This window comes from Gastrolobium bilobum, unplaced genomic scaffold, assembly GCF_033153095.1.
Source record: "Gastrolobium bilobum isolate Gb01-03AN ecotype WA unplaced genomic scaffold, APGP_CSIRO_Gbil_v1 utg13041, whole genome shotgun sequence".
NCBI lineage: Eukaryota > Viridiplantae > Streptophyta > Magnoliopsida > Fabales > Fabaceae > Gastrolobium > Gastrolobium bilobum.
This window is the reverse complement of record NW_026897636.1, coordinates 113,307-132,416: the sequence shown is the minus strand read 5'-3', so window position 1 is coordinate 132,416 and position 19,110 is coordinate 113,307. Positions and strand designations below refer to the sequence as shown.

The 19,110-nt window shown below is 36.3% G+C and overlaps 2 protein-coding genes across 3 annotated transcripts; both read right to left on the bottom strand.

Annotated features, from left to right (window-relative positions):
* Positions 1 to 469: 469 nt before the first annotated feature.
* On the bottom strand, positions 470 to 6,030 carry LOC133308886 (U-box domain-containing protein 44-like). Of its 2 annotated transcripts, XM_061509619.1 has the most exons (5): positions 5,812 to 6,030; positions 5,513 to 5,558; positions 3,792 to 5,137; positions 2,721 to 3,039; positions 470 to 2,107 (listed from the first exon to the last, which is right to left on the bottom strand). In XM_061509619.1, the coding sequence occupies exons 3-5, from the start codon at positions 5,025 to 5,027 to the stop codon at positions 612 to 614; spliced, it is 3,051 nt and encodes a 1,016-aa protein (XP_061365603.1). In that variant the 5' UTR covers positions 5,028 to 5,137; positions 5,513 to 5,558; positions 5,812 to 6,030; the 3' UTR covers positions 470 to 611. The 2 variants fall into 2 exon arrangements, with proteins under 2 accessions (XP_061365603.1, XP_061365602.1); XM_061509618.1 differs by lacking the exon at positions 5,513 to 5,558.
* Positions 6,031 to 8,504: 2,474 nt separating this feature from the next.
* On the bottom strand, positions 8,505 to 10,331 carry LOC133308891 (uncharacterized). Its single transcript, XM_061509626.1, has 2 exons — positions 10,123 to 10,331; positions 8,505 to 8,829 (listed from the first exon to the last, which is right to left on the bottom strand). The coding sequence occupies exons 1-2, from the start codon at positions 10,249 to 10,251 to the stop codon at positions 8,728 to 8,730; spliced, it is 231 nt and encodes a 76-aa protein (XP_061365610.1). The 5' UTR covers positions 10,252 to 10,331; the 3' UTR covers positions 8,505 to 8,727.
* Between the last annotated feature and the right edge of the window lie 8,779 nt (positions 10,332 to 19,110).

Here is a 19,110-nt window from a genome sequence, read left to right as displayed (position 1 = left end):
ACGTGTGAGATTTTACTAGTCAGTTGAATTCTATAATAATAAAAACATTCTCCCATGCTAACCGTGTGTAAGTTGAAACTTGGTACAGGCCAAAGACTGGTTATTTTAATAACTATAGATAGACCAGCAAGCTGGCAGAGACTCATCTTTTCATAGCAGTCATCCAACATCAAATTTGAGATTGAAAAATTGAAAACATGGGAGGAACATGTGTGGCATTTAATGACTTATTAGATTTAGAGGCTTAGAAATCTATTTATAAATTGTAAAACATTTTTTCTTTTTAAATAAATTCAGTAAATCCTCTCATGAGTTATTTTGAAAATACCTTGGGTTTTCTAGTAACAAAAATAATAAAGAGAACTGATCACTGATCAGTAAACAAAGAGAAGCAAATATAACTCCATAAAACAGATAAGCAAATACAGAAAATGGATTTGAACTTAACTTAATATTGAAGAATTGTCCATGAGGCCAACATCCAAGATATAGAAACTGATTGAAATGTAGATAACAAGTTTTATTGGAAATTACCCAATAAACTAAAAGGTAAGAAAAAAAGTATATAAGATTTGGAAGCAAATTCTGTTCTAACTCTTGAGCCTAGAATTTCACTCTAGAACTCCAGAGATTGCAGATGATGATGACTTTGAATAGCGTTCAAGCAATGATAGTACCCTGGCAGCCTTTCTCCTTAGATGGCCATCTCCATATATATTCATGCCAGTGAGACTAACTAGACGTAATCTAGCAGTTGTTCCATAGTATTCAACCATTTCCTTTGAGACAAACACCTTCTCCAATAGTCCTAGTGCTTCAGCCTTGAGAGAATCAGTTCCCCAATTCAAAACTTCCAATAAGGGTCTCATTGCATTTGACTCATGCAAGACACGAGCTCCCCTGTGAGGAAAGTCTTCCAAAACCAATGTGGAAAGTGTTTGAATAGCTTCATAAGCAGTTGCATGAACCTCTCCATGTAACAGCTTTATCAAGCCAGGCAAAGCATTTGCTTCCAATAGACAAAATGTGGAAGTCACACTGCATACACTCCCATGTGCTGAACATAAAGGGACCCTTGATGATATAAAACACCAGCAACCATTTGATTTGGAAACAACTGTGAGCTTTGGAGTGCTCATAGAAAGATCACCAATGAATGCTGCTGCTCTTGCCTTTGCTGTTACTGAACCAGTATTGAGAAAATTCACAAGCAAAGGATATATTCCTCGTTTAACCAAATCGCGCTGTGACTCGATATTTGTAGGATCTGTAAACCTGAAGAGTGCACTTAGAGCATTTTCTTTTGCTTCCATTGTACCATTTTTCAAAATGCTTATGATTGCATCAAGGCCACCCAAGTCAATCAATTTCATAGTGAGTTCTCGTTCTGATTTTGGAAGGTTAGCAAGTAAACCAGCAGCAGCCATTTGTACATCATTATTGTCATCATTCTCAAGAAAACCAACTAAAGCTTCCAGTCTTCTGGGCCTGAAGAGGTATTCAACTACTCCTTCTGGTTCATGTTGAGAGAAAAGAAAGAGAAGATTTATGGCAGTCTCCCTGATTTCTGAGTCAGAATCATCAAGAAGGGGAAGGATTAGAGATACACCATTGGCTGCTAGAACTGCTTTCTTAACTAAATCTGTCTCAAACTTGCAAATGCCAAGAAGAGCGCGTAATGCAGGCTTACGGAAGTTGTGAGCTGAGTTAGGACTCTGCTGAAGAGCTAGCAAATTGGTGATTATGTTATCTAACTCGAGTTGTTTCCCTTCTCCATCAACAAAGAAATCAATTCCATCGTCATCCGAAGAAAGCTTCTCAAGGATTTCACAGCATTTAATGGTAATGAATGTCCACATCCTACGAGAGAACATTAAATCTAGAACAAGAGGCACACCCCCAGATGCAGCAATAATCCCCTTATTGGCATGAAATCCTGCTAGTTTAACCAGGGCTGATAACGACAATTCTTTTGATTCAATGCTACCAGATAGCATTTCTAGCAAAACTGGTATAACTCCTTGCTCGCCAAGGACTTTCAAGTTTAAATCTTTCAACTCCAAATTAACTATGACTTTTGCCATTGACATTCTTGAAGACTCCGATCCTTAGAAGACAAACAAAGACAATAAACTTAATTTGATCAATAAACTCGGTTAAAAGGATAGTAATCAATCAGGCATAACTGCTTTAATTGGTGCACGTTACACCAAATATTTGTAAGACACAAACTGGAAAAAAAAAAGACTACCCAACTTTGACTCTGTACACATAACAAAATAGTTGAATCACTATGGACCAAAAAAAGAAAGTATATGAACAATTAGCCCTAAATTTCTAGCAAGTCAATTTGTCATGGCAATATGGCATTTTAAGGAATTATTTTTTACCACTAAACTGATGATTTTTCTCGAAAGATGGGATGCGTCCTCTGGGACTTGGAATAGGAAGGAAGTATAATACAATTTCTGAAGATATAAGGATATTTATCATTGCATTTACCGAAGTTTCTAATGAACATCCATTTGTGTTTCCAAAAGAATTTAAAAGGAACAAGTTATCTAAAGAAGATATTTATATTTCCTCAGCTAGCTAGATAACATTGCATCCTGGTATATTCTGTCATTGCATTTCTAATAATACATTTAATATAATGAAATATATTTATTATATGAACTCACCATAATAAAGATAAACTAGAAAAGAATTCATCTTCTTACCTTGAATCATGCGATCAACAAGCGGTTTGTACCAGCCAAACTTAGCTGCACCAGAAATGTTTTCCTCTTCTATTTCAAAAAGCTCCATCAAAATCTTTTCTGCAACCCCAGCTGAATCGTTGGCAGGACCCTTTCGAAGGGTAACAAGGTAAAGAATAGCCCTAGGATGCTCAGAGAGTTTTTTGCAGAAACGTTTATTCCAACCAGATCGGTCTTGAAGCAATTCATATAGCAAATAAATTGCTTCCTTTGAAATTTTATAGTCACTCCCTAAGCAGGAAATGATGTGATCCCACCCTTGAGATTCAACCACTTTTTCCTATAAAATTTTATGCAAATGCTGAGTTTAAATTGGGATTCAAAATTGCAGGTATATAAAATAGAAATTTAAGATTTAGGAATAGATGTATCTCAATGGTAAAACTGTTCCACTTCCTATTCAGGAACAGAATGAGAGCAACTTCAACATAAAAATTGGTACACCATGGAGGCTGTGAACCAAAATGAACAACAAATAACTCCTTTTAAAATATTATGCTAAAGAAGATATAACCGATACAATATTCAAGGAAACACTCAGCACATTTATTGTGCTCAAGATTTTTCCATTCATTCCTCCAATTATGGGCTACATGTACTCTAGCTGGCAATAAGTAGTCTAATTGAAGCCATAAAGAACCATTTCAACTAAAAAGCTTAAGCTGTTAGGTGAGGGTCTTTTTAATGGTTTATACTATTCTTTAACATACCCCCTCACACGAGAGCCCACTGGGCTTGAAGGGTGGATGATGCATAAGGCTCAGTCTACCCGTGCTAAGAAATTCCACAAGAGAAAGTGGGGGGCGGTGAAAATCGAACCTGAGACACTAAGGCTCTAATATCATGTAAAGAACCATTTCAACCCAAAAACTTGAGCTGTTAGGTGAGGACCTTTTTAATGGTTTATACTATTCTCTAACAAAAGCAATCAAAAGATGATGTGAAGAAAACTAAAAGAAGTTTGCCTACACCTTGGTGCAGCATGTGTAAAATTGTTATCCTCAGTTCAAAGGAAAAATAAATCTTTTTTACCTTGTTTCTCGCATGCCCCTCTACCGCATCTTTCAAAGCAATCAAGATCTTTGTCTTCACATCTCCGGAAACAGATTTCCCAAGGATGGAGATAATAATATCAGTAAGCTCTCCTATAGAAATCCAATCCTTGTTAATAGAATTCTCTCTTATGAGAGCCTGCATTTGGCTCAGGGATTCTTGCAAAAACAAGTCAGAATTGGACAAGAGATTTTCCCTGATAGACCTTATACTACAGCAGTAATTAAGTTCTCTCCACTCTTCAATGGATTGTCTTAATGGAATGTTTGACCTCAAGCTAGTATCTTCAAGAACCTCTTTTGTATCTGGGTCAGTCCTGTTGCCATCATCAAACCAAGCTTCAATTGCGGATCTCTCACATGTAGTACCAGTGCAAAGGCTGACAGGATCTACCATAACAGCTCCAGTTATGCAACAAAGGAAAGAATTAAGTGGTAGGATATACTTTTCCCTTGAATCATATCGCTCTATTACCTGAACCCTTTCAAAGTATTGCTTCTTAACTTCTTCATAATCCCTCGCAGCATCGGCTCGTGAAAGTAGCTCAATGATCTGCTCTAAAAAGACAACTTCAGCTCTTTCTTTTCTGTTGGCAGCTTCTTCTTTTTCCCACCTAATGCTGGAAATCTCTTTGCTTATCTCTGAAGGCTCCACTGGAATCCCAACTGCCCTTGCTATTTCCTCAAGCATGTCATTTGCAAAAGCTTGATCTAGTTTCTGCTCCCTAATCCCATGGTTCAACTTCTCAACAATTTGAAGCTGAGATTGTGAAGCCCCAAACTCCACCCTTTGCATCTCACTTTGTAGTTTGTTGACCTGATCAGATATTCTTGACAAGACTTCAGTATTTGCAATAGATAGTGCAGCCAGAGACCTTCCAATATCCCTTGTGACTTGTTCAACCTCCGTAACTATGTATCGGCACTTCACCAGTAAGTAAAAACGGCCACGGTTCCTGTACTTCTCAACCAAATTGTTCGCCTTTTTGACATCTGATTCAAGAGACTCCAGAGCAACCCTTGCAGCTTGAGACTCATTCAGTTCCTGAAGCTGTAATTCCTTTAGGACTGGCGCAATATCAAGCAGGTGTTTTGAAAGGACCTTGAAACTTTCTTTATCAATAACAACATCCATTGCTGCATTAGCTGTTTTCAAGACCTGGCTGGTTAGAACAGCCAAAATTGTACCAATGGGTATGAGTTCCAATCCAACCATGGTACAAAGTCTGTTTTGAATTTTCTACTTAAACCAAGTAAATTGGATCCTGTCTATTCTAGAGGTTGGAGGTTGAAAACAGTAGACCAGAAAATCCCTTCTCTTTTTCCCTGCAATCAAATTCCTCTCAATCAATCCTCTAAAAGAGCACCAAAAACTTTTTTGCATCAGCCCATTAATTCTAGAACAAGCCATTTAACTGAAAGAAGAAAAGGGTTGAGACTAAAATAAAAACAGTTCAACTAGCAAATATCATTCCAAATATATCAGGAATATTTGTGATTTTAGTATTGAGGTCTTGTACTTTTTGCAGCAATCAGCTTTAAAAATCCAAAATCAACTCTAATATTCAATTCAGACTTACACATATAACGTAGACTGAAAATTGCAATTCACGCATACATTGGACATTAGGATGAATTCTTATCTCATTGATGGAAAATGAAAAATGTATAGCTTGAGTTTATAATTCATAACATCTCTACCTTTTCAAATAATATTCATCTGAATTTCACTTTTGGGTGCTGAACACTGCAAGCAATATAACAACAGAAATAAACTACTGACAGTTTAAGAAGAGATGAGAATCCTCAACAGAAACAAACAAAAAATTGTTTCTAAGTTGCAACAAGTATAACTTTAACATGGATAGGACAATAGTGTTCCCATTGCAAGGTGCACAGTAAATTGGAAAAAAAAGAAAGAGAAAAAAATAATTAAATAGACTTGGAAATCATGGCAAAAATCAACTAAATAAAGGAGAGACATTTTATTCATAAACGACCTTTCAAATAAAGATACAAATCTTTGAAGACATAAACAATGAACTGCAACAATTCTTTCTTTTCCAGTAAACCAAGTCTCAAGTCTTTCCCACTCCCTTAAAAACTGAATGAAACACAACACTCTTCCATTGATTACTGGGCATTCCATACTTCTTATATGTAAGGAAAGTAACCAAACATTAGCGCAAAAGTCACGTCGCTAGTAAATAGTAACAAAAATTCAACACGTATGTTCAATATTAATATAAGTCTCATTCAATTCAAAGTCTTCAAACAATCCCAATTAGACGGTAGGAAAAAAAAAACAATGAAGAGAGAGGGGTGAAGGTGAAGGTGAAGTTACCTCTCCGAAGTAAGTAGAAAAGAAGTTTCCCATCTCTTTTCTATATTTATTGGTCTTTAAGAAGGTCTATGGGGAGGGTAGAAACGACTTTAAGCAAGTCAATGTTTCCTGGGAAAATTCCAGGACATTTTCGTTGTCCAATAATTCTATCTTTCAAAAGACCAAGGGGGTGTTTCTTTCAAGTTTTTGAAGATAATTACCGGTAATCCTTCTTTGGTAAATGTAATCACCACGTTTGGTAGAAGGAATAAATTACGATTCCCGGATATCCAAGGATTACCGGTAATTTGATTTATAAAGAAAAGTCACTATTCAGATTACCAAAAATAATATGGTAATTCGGAATACCAATGAGAATATCAAGTAATGGGAAAACACAACAATAAATTTTGAGACAAAAATATCTCAATACACATAAAAATCTAGACTCAATCTATCAATTACAAAAGTAAAAATAGTTTGGGGTTATTTTTGTAAAATAACCTCATATTCCAAGTCATATTTCGTTTTAAACCAAATATGGAATCAGTAATTTTTACCCAATATTCTCGGTAATATTTTGGCGAACCAAATACCTCTTTCGTAAGATTCCAAGTAAACTCAATTTCTACTGTATTCCCATTAATCATGATTCTCAGTCATCAAAAAATTTCTCTTGTACCAAACACACCCTAAATGGTTAGGAAAAGTTAAGGGGTAGAGAAGAAAGCATAGAGAAGTTGCTGGAAAATTAAGTGCAGAGAGAGCCATGCCCAAGTTAGTACTAGAATCGGGATGGAAATAAAAAAATCATAAAACATAAGATCATAAAAACATAAAAGCATTTGTAATATTTGTAAAATCGTTTTGATAAAAAAAAATCATAAAAAATAAAATTATAATAATAAATCAAAATTTTAACTACTATAGCATGTCAATCAGTGACACAGAGAGACGCATTTTCTCATGTAGTACAGTTCACTGTAAGCTATGCAGTCGTTCATCAGTCCATGCAACGTGCAATTGACTAGTTGACTTTACAGTTTATTTCTTTGTCCGCAGGGAGTGAAGTTAATGTGCTCCCAGACCAAAAAGGTTTGGTGGGACTGGGGAGAGACAAAGAGAGAAAAAGTTGAGGAGAGAGGAGAGAAAAAAAAAAAAAAAAAAAATTTAATCCAAGTTTTAAATTTTAAGTGGAAAGACCATGGTGATCTTGGACCACAATAAAAAAACTCCGTCAGAAAATTTCATTGGAAAAAAACAAAAACCATTGAAAGAAGCTATCGTATCATTGTCACACCATATCCATTACAAGCACGTATTTTTTCCAGACCGTATGAATACTAAAGTCAAACAAACAAGACACAACATGAACCACCAATGTTAATAAGCCAGATCAAATTGTGTTGTATGTGTAAGACCATGCTTCTTGAAGAGATTGAAGATATGATGTGCGGAATCAACAAATGAACCTTATAACGACAATATCATCTCTTGTTTAGGGTGATTTTGATACATTTTTCAAGGATTTTCACCATAATAACATTAAAAGGGAAATATTTTTCCTAATCTAATGTGAAAAGACACACACAAGGGTATACGCATTCAAGTCACGCATCACCTTATGTACGACTTATGTAAAACCCAGCGTGCACCTGTCAAGTGTCATGCTTACAACTTGAATGGAAGTGATATGCATCTTGCATGGCGTAACATGTGATAGGTGTGCGATGCATGTCATACATGGGCATGATGTTCAACTTAAATGCGCCCACCCACATGGGCATATTTTCACATTAAATTAATAAATAATTTGCCAAAAAAATAATAAGAAAAGATGTTTTTTATTTTATATAGGTAAAAAAAAGCCAATTTTTTCACCCATCATGGTGATATTTTCCCATATCTTTGACTTTTCCTAATAAATAACGTCCATCTCTCAATCATAACATACGAATAAGGCTATAACTAGAGCCGACAAAACGGACTCGGCTCGACGAGCCAACCCGCCAAACGGGCGGGACAGACTGAGTTTTTTAACCCATCTCAAAAGCGGGACGAGACAGGCTCATTTTTTGGCAAATTGATAGCGGGCATAGACGAGCCGAGACGGGTCAGTGTAAAATAGACTCAGGCTGACGGACCAACCTAGGTCACCTAACCCGCCAAACGGGACAGAACAGACTGAGTTTTTCAACCCATTTTCAAAAGCGGAACGGGACGGGCTGGCTTATTTTTTGACAGGTTGATGACGGGGTGGGGCGAACCGCCCACTTTGCCACCTCTAGCTATAACCCAATAACAAAAAGCATTTTTTATTTTATTTTAATATACCAGCTAATTCAACTGGTAAATTCCTTTACAAAGTCCTTTGCAGTTGATTGTAAGGATCAAAAATCAAATCTCGCCTTTACACATGAACTTGATCTCTAAAGGGTTTCACAGGCCAAACTATATAAGGGGGAAGAAAAAAAAAATTCTTTTTATTCAGAGTAATTTATAATTTATCATTACACACAATAATAACACATTTAACTGTGTAATCAGTGATACTAGTAAATAACCCCTACGGCAAAACCAACCACAAGGAGCATCAGGTATTGTTCCTTTTACGAGCCAGCTCCCGCGCCATCTCCCGAAGTTCCTCGGGTGGTGGTGGCCTTGGTGCTTCTGGGGGATATTCAACGTATGACCTCTGTAACATGATAAAAAGAAAATATAAATCAGAAGACTAATAATAGATCAGAGCAACAATTTTAAAATAATAGCATTCATGCTGAAAATAATAAGAATTCCAAGCCATCAGGAAAATATATAATTGGGCTAACAGAAAGTATCCTGTAATAAAACTTCCACTAGTAATAGCTCTTCTTTGATAGTGTTATATACTACAAGAGAAAATGCTAAATGAAAATCTGAATCCACATAGTCAACCATTCTTGAAGTAAAGCAATAATAACCCTGTTATAGATAGTGACTCTTAATTTCCTACAAGCAGAGTGCTGCTGTAATAAATCAATGCATCACATCTTCAATCTTGTAATTCAAAATGAAGTCCCAAGACTTCAATTACCAATTAATATAATTGTGATACACTAACCGAAGAAAGCATCCAGAATTATGTCATTTATGCACCAACTACTTACACTCTGACCAATTCCCAATTTGCAAATTGCATTTTTGAAGTACATAACATGACCAAGATCTCTTGATATAAACATCCAATGAGATCTTCTTAGCATAGCAATGATTTAAAAGGTTGTAAAAAATTGAAGAATAACTAAGTAAAAAGATTATAAAGTCCTTAATCAACACCACTTCCTCGTTATGGAATTCATTGACACAAAAATTGTGAGCATTGACAAAGAGAAAGGCAAACACTTAATCCCAAGATCCGCTACACAGCTATAGCCACCAAAATGAGTATGGAATCCAAAAATAAAAAATAAAAATCCATATGGTAAATCTGAGTTTAGAAAGCTGAATATCTCCTCCTCTTAAATGTAAATGCCTTATCTAGGAGCAAACAAACTAACAAATTGTTTTTGGGACCATACATCATATTCAACTTTGATTCTACTTAAGTCCAGAACTAAACCCTGATCAACTCTACTCAAATATTAGTTATCCCTTCATTACATGCATATCAGAAACTAACCCTAAAATGGAATTTGCTCCCCTATGCTACAACCACACCCCAGAGAGTTCAGCTTGCTAGACTGTTATGAGGGGTTTTGTTTTATATTGCCAAATTAAAATAAGCGGTTATCAAAGCATTACCGCCATTGATTTATGCACAGTTCTGGCGAAAACATAACCCAAAACTTTATAACCTAAAATTATAAACCCGTCAAAACCCCTAATCAAACAGTTACATCACTTGAATAAACACAGAATCATGAAAAGTAAAAATCTATCATCCTAAACATAATTTTTTTTTAATTAACTTAAAAAAAGAAAAAACACAGAGAAGGGGAAGGAGATTTACATTCCCCATGAACTTCTGGATGTTCTTGGTATTGTTGGCGAAGGCGTACATAAGAACGATGGGGACAGTGACATACACTCCAAACTTGGCAATCTCTAGGATCCCCTTCGAAGTGCCCAAAGATGACATTTTTTCCCGGAAAATTAAAACCTATGAGAAAATTGGCAAGAAATTGGAGAGTTTAGCAACTTGTGATGGAATGGAAGGCTGCGTAGAATGCAATGGAAGAAGACATTGTGAATTAAACGGGCTGGGCTCCATCATATGGCCCAGTTAAAAAATTCGCATTTTTCTCTTTTTTATTTTATATATATATATATATATATATATATGAACAAATGTGTGTCGTTTTAAAGGAGGTAAAGTTGTGTTATTTTAAGAGAAAGAAAGAGATAGATAAAAGAGGAGAGAGTTGACGAAAAAATAAAAGTGTGGGTCTCACCTCTTTGTGAGGATGAAAGGATGTAAGTTGTGTCATTTAAAAGGATAAACACTTTTCTCATATATATATATGGGAAAAGTGTGTATCATTTCGAAGGATATAAAGTTGTGTCATTTTAAGTGAGAGAAAGAAATAGATAAAGGAGGAGAGGGTGGACAAAAAAGTATAAAGGTGTGGGTCTCATCTATTTGTGAGAGTGAAATGACACATGTTGTGTCATTTAAAAGGACAAACATTTTTCTCAATATATATATATATATATATATATATATATATATATATATATATATATATATGTTCGCTTTTTCTGCAGTCTCCACAGATAAATTATCTGTAGTAAGCCTAATACGATGTCGTTTTGGGTAGAAATCGTGGTGTTTTTGTAATTTTAATTTATTTCAGGGTTACAATAGTTTTTATAATTATAATTTTTTAATCTTTCAATCTCAAAACGACGTCGTTTTGAGAGTAAATGCAGATAAATTACTTACAGTATCTGCAAAAATATTTCTATATATATATAAAAGGAGGGCTAAAGCCCAAGACCTATGAAACTAACTTTTTGTTATTTTTATTAGCTTTTTTCATTTCACTTTGTTTTTTGAAATTTTTTTTTTAGTTTTTCCTTTTTAATTTTATATATTTTTTAGTTTATAAAAGGGAAAAATGTTTATGCAGTTATTGCAGATAAGTTATCTGCATTTTTTCCAAAACGACGTCGTTTTGGTATTGAAATCTTAAAAATTTATAAATATAAAGACTATTATAACCCTAAAATAAATTAAAATTACAAAAACACCATGATTTTCGCCCCAAAATGACGTCGTATTGGACTTACTGTAGATAATTTATCTGCAGTAATTGCAGAAAACGCGAACCCTTTCTAAAATTGTATTTTTTTCTTTTTTAAGTCTTTGAATTCTAGCGAGTTGACAAAGACATGGATTAAAAAATAAACTAGACGTGAATTCAAATTATGTAGATCTTTTCCAAATCACTAGCCCAACTAATGGGATATATCTTTGGTGCTATAGGAGTATATACTCTTTACTAAACGTAGAAAATTTTAGGGGTTTAGGGGGGAACCATACAAGGATGGGTAAAATGGGAAAGACAAATATATTACTTTTTTCGTATTTAGTCAAAGTTGCACTGAGTCTTCAGTACTTACGTAGTATAAAAGATATTTTCCAACTAATGACCCAATGAACTACACCTCTAACTAGCTCAATATTGAGTCTAAATAATACAATTATGCTTTGCACGTAAGACTCTTTTCTGGTTTCCCTTACACGTTCATCACGGTTTCTCCACATGATTGCCTCGTTCCTTTCCTTGGATCAGTGGATTTGCTTACACGTGCATAAAATCCCCAAAAATATCAATCTCCCTACTTGCTTTGCATATCTGCCTTGGACCACCGAACCATATGCACCAGCAAATCCCGTTGCTTGCACGATCCACGTTGCTACTTTGTCCTTTGCAATGATGAAGGCCTATTTCATTAGCTCCATACTGGATGTCTCCACCTTAGTTAGCGGAATTGAAGAAGCATATTGAAAATCTTTCGGCGAAGAATTTCATCCGACCTAGTTTGTCTCCATGGGGAGCACCAGTCATCTTTGTCAAGAAGAAAGATGGGAGCATGCTATTGTGCACCGACTACAGACAGTTGAACAATGTGACAATCAAGAATAAGTATCCCCTCCCACGTATTGATGATCTATTGGATCAACTCAGGGGTGCTTGTGTGTACTCGAAGATTGATCTTCGGTCCGGATATCATCATATCCGGGTTAAGCTGGAGGATATTCCGAAAACCGCGTTTCATTCGAGATACGGTCATTATGAGTATTTGGTGATCCCGTTTGGACTCACCAATGCACTAGCAATATTCATGGATTACATGAACCGTATTTTCTAGCCGTACTTGGATCATTTTGTCATTGTCTTCATTGACGATATATTGATTTACTCCAAGAGCGAAGAGGAGCATTTGAGGATTATACTGCAGATACTGAAGGAGAAGAAACTTTATGCAAAGCCTTCAAAGTGTGAGTTTTGCCTCAATTCAGTGAAATTTATTGAGGGATTCTCCAAGATGGTGTTTCCACTTACTCGCCTTACCTGAAAGGAGACTCCATTTGTGTGGACTCACGAGTGTGAGGAATGCTTCCAGGAGTTAAAGGAAAGATTGACAATTGCGCCAGTGTTGATCCTTCCTGATCCTGTAGAGCAGTTTGAGCTTTATTGTGATGCCTCTAAGAAGGGGCTAGGTTGTGTGTTGATGCAGACTTGCAGAGATGTTGCTTATGTTTCGAGGCAGTTAAAGCCTCATGAGGAGAACTACCCGACTCATAATTTGGAGTTGGCTGCTATTGTTTTTGCCTTTAAAATTTAGAGGCATTACCTATATGGAATGAAGTTTGCGGTATTCAGCGATCATAAGAGCTTGAAATATCTTTTTGACCAGAAGGAGCTGAATATGAGGCAGAGAAGATGGATGGAATTTCTTAAGGACTACGACTTTGAGTTGAAGTACCACCCAGGCAAGGCCAATGTGGTAGCAAGCTTTGAGTCAGAAATCCGTGAGTCTATCCAGTTTGATGATTAATGATTTTGATGTAATTGAAAAATTTCGAGACTTGACAGTGACCTCTTTGTTTGCAGGTGCACTTCTGGATACGAAAACCGTGAGAGTTGAAAATGAGTTAATGGACAAGCTCAAAGAGGCACAGGTGCAAAGAGAATGCCTTGACTATGTGAAGAACCAAGATAGTGTGTCTTGGAACGATGAAGGAATATTAATGTTTCAGAAAAGGATTGTGGTACGTAGGGGTCCATTGACGGAGGAGGTGATGGCAGAGGCTCATAAGGGCCAATTCACTATCCACCATAGGCCTACAATGATGTACCAGGATTTGAGGAGGAACTTATGAAGAAAGATATAGCAGTTTATGTGTCCAAGTGTTTAATATGCCAGAAAGTGAAGATTGAGCACCATAAACCATCAGGTAAGCTTCAACCTCTTGAGATTCCGCAGTGGAAGTGGGAGAGCATTTCCATGGACGTCGTGATGGGATTGCCTAAGACTCAGGCTATTTGTGACTCCATTTGGGTCATTGTGGATAGATTGACTAAGTCTGCCCATTTTCTTCCAGTGAAGGTGAGCTTCTCTATAGAGCAGTTGGCCAAGATATAAGTTCGCGAGATTGTGAGGCTTAATTGTTAGAATATGGATGTCCTAGAGACAATCTTTTGATTAGATTAGGACATATGTGGACCTTTTATATTGTTGCAAATAAATAAAAGCACTTTTTATCCTGTTTCATATTTTGTCTCAATATTATTGTTAATATTTTATATGAGTAACTGGATAAACCCCTTGGAATAGAACATATATCTCTTGAGTATCTGTGATGAGATCACGATCATGAGGATTCAAGGATACCGCACGTTTATTCCTAATTTTATGTTCCTAGTCTATAGACACTAAGAATGGGGATCACTGATCTTGGGTAAGACTAGCACGACTTATCTACTTGTATTTGGATACAAGGTAAAGACCTCATGTGCTACAGATATGGAGATATCTTAGCTAAAGTCGTGGGTGGACCTATAACGATATAGCTCGCATTGAACAGACCCACAAAGAGACTCTATGAGGAAATCTCACAGATAGTATCATTAGAGTAGTCTCTTTATATTTGGGTATGTCTTTCCTTAGACCAGAAGTTATTACCTAGACTGTGTCTAGAAGGCATGCTTTGATTGTATACCTCGTCTGCCTGAAACATGGAGACTCATAGGTACACTGTTCGGCTTGTCCTGAAAGAGCATAGGGCTAGGGTGATAAGCTGAAGGAATTCGTCAAATCTCTGTGAGAGATTAGGTTATCTGTAAACCGGAGAAATCGGGATGACATTTACAGGGACTCGGGAATCTATGCATAGTAAAAGAGATCATGAGATGATCTGCCTTTAGAGTCAGTAAATTGAAGACTCTCTATTTCGAATAAAGCTTACCCTAAACAGCAAGGGTTGATACGTTTCCTTACCCTAGGTTTAATGGGAAGGTAACCGAGACGAAAGGAAATATATACGGCAACCAAATATATGTAATAGGATGATCAAGTCATTAATCTAACTAGCTCTGGGGCAAAAAAGCATTGCTAGTGCTCTGTGTTGTCATTAAAAGGGTTGTGGGCTTATTGGGCTCAAGCCCATTTATGTCAGTGGCTATGTTGGACCTAATGGGTCACACACACTAACACCTTATTGTCATGATGATCTAGCATTATAGGTATTGGGCCTAATAATGATTGTTAGCCCAAGATGAAGTTTGGAAGCCCACCTAAGAGGGAGAGGGCGCATGGTATGGTTAATGGGCTTGGATGGTCCAAGACATTACTAATTAATTTAATTGGTTAAATTAATTATCAAATATTTAAATTTTGAATTTTGAATTTTGAATTTGAATTTTGAAATTTGAAATTTGAATTTGAATTTGAATTTTGAAATTTGAATTTTGAAATTTGAATTTAGAATTTAAATATTTGAACATTTGAATTTAAGTGTTTGAATTCGAATTTGAATTGGCTATGAAAAGTTGTTTCATAACAAAAGGATAAGATGGGATCTTGTTGGAACAAATTCCTTGTAGCAAGAGAAGATCTATGGAGATCTCCAAAGGCTGATTTGGGGCGCCACTTTGGTTGGAGATGAGTGTCATCTTTTTCAAACAAACAAGCTCCAATCAGATTTGGTTGTTGAGAGAATCAGTGAGCTAGTTGGTTCAAACTTGATTGCAACAGCTCAAAGTATCTAGACCCCTTTTGGGGCTGAATGAGGCGCATGAATAGGATGGTCATATGATGACCATTAGTTCAGAATCTTGACTAGATAGAGACCTAGTCTCATGAGGATTCAAAGGTAGGTTGTTGGGAATTTTGAATTGCAACAACTTGACCTTTTTCTCCTATCTTGTGCGCCACTTTCATTGGTTTTTTAAGTGAAAATTCTGATTTGATTTCTCTCACTCTCTTGTGCGCATACTAGGGGTAAGTTCTCCTTAAGGTTTTCAGAAAAAGACCTAGCCAATTCTACTCCAATCTATTCCCCACTCTTGTGAAGTTTTCATGCTGAAGATTTCACTCTTCTAAACACATTTACCTAGCCTCCTTCTTCACCTATTGAGCGCATAGCAAGCCTCTTTGTGGTGGTCTATTGGTGGCTTGACAAGAAGATTTTTTGCATCTTGACGTGGGTGGTGTGGATCAACGTTAGAGGGTTTGAACCCTTCAAACCTAACACTGATCGTCTTGGAGTTTTGAACTCACAAACAAATGTAACATCATACTGTCATAAAGCATGATTCTTGATTGCATGTGTGATTTCGCATAAGAAAAATTTTGTTTTTCCCTCTCATATGCTACGGCCTTCAAGGCCATTTAACTTTCAAGTGGTATCAGAGCCCGGTCGCTTTACCATCGGCGGGTGATGGTACTTTGTTTGTGAAATTTATTTTCTCACGGTCAAAAATTCTTTTAAGAGGTTAAAGATAGATTCTTTGCATGTGGATATAAATTTCAATACTTTAAAATGTTCAAGATTGTCTTTTTCTGAACTTTACTAATATGATTATAATGTTCATATATCTACGTGTATTCATGGTTCTGTTCTTCATAATTCTTTGTGAAAGTTTTTAAAAGAAACATCTTTTTATAAAGGAATATGATTCTGCCATGAAGTGAATATTCAAATGCCTGGTTTTCTCCATGAATTGTTCATGATCATAGCATAAATTTTTGTGATAAAATTTCTTGTACATGTGATGTATGATTCGGCCATATTATGATATGGTAGTGTGTATGGTTTAATTTTTGCATTCTTTGAGAAAGAATTTAAAAGGGAAATCATGTATAATGATACAAGATTCGGCCATTCTTGGAAAACTAGGAGTTTTTGAAATTTGATTATTGTTTTGATATTTTAATTGTTAAATTATCAAAATATAAGTGAGAAAATATTTGTTATGATATTTGATATCTTTTGCTTGCAAAGTTGTTTATCCTTTCAGGTGCAAAGAGGAAGGGGATGGTCATGGTGCCCGAAATTTGAATTTCAAAATTTTAAATTAATGTGTAATTTTGCTCTATTAGAGGTGTGATTTGAATTTTGAATTTTGTAATTTTCATTTGTCCCTCCAAAGATGTTTTGGAGTTTCTTTAATTATTTGTAATTAGAAAAATTAGGCTAGTGGCGTTTAGACGACAAGCAGCCGTGGCTTGAGAAGCAAGATGGACGAATGCGCGAGCACCATGACTATCTCAAATAAAAATGTTTTATATGCTGTATGCTTTGTACGACTAGTATGCATGAGATAGTATATCGTGAATGTATGCTTATATGACTTAAGACGTCTAGTATGCATGAATTGGACAAACCGCGTTTGTATGCTTTATTATGCATGTCCAATTGCAACTAGTGTAAACTGATAGATGTTTGACACAGGTTACGACTAGCATGATAACATACATAAGCGTTTGATGAGACTTAGTAAACCCTAAATAAAAAGAATCCTTAAAAGGAATAAATTATTAAGCGCATGATTACCTCCCACCACCAATATTATTCAAACCTCCTCTAAATAGTGCTGCTCCACAACTCAGTTGGGACCCACTGTTTCGTTGAGCAAGAGTAGTGTTAGAAGTGTGAGACACTTAGGGTGTTGGTTAGTGCTTAACTGAGGCATGAGTTGCAGGCTCAGCCGGACTCATGTGCTTAGGGTAATAGTGCTAGGTTAGTTGCATGAGATGCACCACTAAGTGACAATGAGTTGTCAACCTAATGTTAAGAGAGGGTATGAGACTGTTGATAAGGATCAACCCATTATTTAAATTAATCTTGCGGTCTCAGACGGGGGCTAAAATAAATAATCGCACTCTTAATCCCACTAAGGTAAAGTCTAAAAGTAGATTAACCCTAAGTCAAATGGTAAGGGTCATTGACTTAGATAAAATAGTGGGAGGGGCAAATTATTTAAAGTCTTTAATAATTTGTTACACGACAATATATATTAATTAATCTATCTTTACATTTTCAGTTTTTAGTATGACTAATCCACTGTCACTGCGCTCAAAACTCGATACGAACAAACTGGCTGGTCCTAATTTTATGGACTGGTATCAGAACGTCATAAATGTTCTGCGGGCCGAAAAAGTTGCCAATGTCCTTGACACTGCTTTACCTATTGTGCCTAAGGAAGGAGAAGATGGGTTCGCAGAATTTGATTTCGAGGCCCACAAGCAACACATGGATGATAATGTGTTGGCTTGTTGCATCATACTGGCATCCATGTCGCCTGAACTGCGTAAACAGCACGAGCATATGGATGCCCCCTCCATTATCCTGCATCTCAGGGAGTTGTATGATATTAAAGGCAGACATGAGAGGTATGAGACCTTTAGGGAATTGTTCCTATGCAAGATGACTGAAGGTATGTGTTTTAACCGCCATGTACTAAAGATGATAGCGCTCATTGAGAAACTAGAAGGTCTAGGGTTCACAATGGATGCTGAATTAATTAATGACTTAGTTCTATCATCACTTCCTCCTTCTTTCAATGAATTCATAATGAATTATAACATGCATGGGATGCTTGTGAGCTTAACAGAGTTGTTAAGTATGTTAACAACTGTTGAAATGTTTATCAAGAAGGATGTGACACAAGCTTTTCTGATTGGTGGGCCTGAAAGGGCCAAAGGTAAGGGAAAGGAGCCTGCGAAAGGCAACTCCCTTAAGCCCGAAGAAAAGTCCAAAAGGAAGAAAGGCAAAAAGAAGGGTAAGAGTGCACCCAAGGACCAAAGCAATGCTGTGTGCTTCCATAGTGGCAAAAATGGCCATTGGAAGAGGAATTGTCCAGACTACCTGAAGAGTGTGAAGGAGCATGGTGATGCTTGTACCTCAGGTATTTACATGATTGAGATAAATTATTCTTGTGCTAATTCGACTTCATGGGTATTGGATACCAGTTGTGGTTCTCATATTTGCAATTCTTTGCAAGTGCTTAGGAACCCTAGAAGATTGGAGAAGAACGAGGTGGACCTCTGCGTTGGTGATGGAGCAACAGTTGCTGCTCATGCTGTTGGAGATACCGACCTCATTAGCCTACGGGCCTCTAATTGCATTTGAATAATTGTCTTTATGTTCCCGGCATTTCTAGAAACATTATTTCTATTTCTTGTTTAGAACAAGATGGTTTTGCTTTCACTATTAGGGATGGTACATTTTCTATCATTTTGAATGATATTGTTTTTGGTACTGCTTCTTTAATAAATGGCTTGTATGTTTTGGAAATGGGAACTGAAGTGCTCAATGTAGATGTGAAATGACCTAGGATAGATAATCAATCATATCTTTGGCACTGTAGACTAAGGCACATAAAATGAAACAAGATTGTCTAGGATGCATAGAGATGGATGCCTAGATCTCAAGAATTTGGAATCCTATGGACAATATGAATCTTGTCTAGCTGGGAAAATGATT

Coding starts and splice junctions, on each gene's coding strand:
- LOC133308891 (XM_061509626.1), bottom strand. CDS start 10,251: ATGTCATCTTTGGGCACTTCGAAGGGGATCCTAGAGATTGCCAAGTTT. Junction 8,830..10,122: donor TCCAGAAGTTCATGGGGAAT/GTAAATCTCCTT, acceptor ATCATGTTACAG/AGGTCATACGTTGAATATCC.
- LOC133308886 (XM_061509619.1), bottom strand. CDS start 5,027: ATGGTTGGATTGGAACTCATACCCATTGGTACAATTTTGGCTGTTCTA. Junction 3,040..3,791: donor AGGGGCATGCGAGAAACAAG/GTAAAAAAGATT, acceptor AAAATTTTATAG/GAAAAAGTGGTTGAATCTCA. Junction 2,108..2,720: donor TGTTGATCGCATGATTCAAG/GTAAGAAGATGA, acceptor TTGTCTTCTAAG/GATCGGAGTCTTCAAGAATG.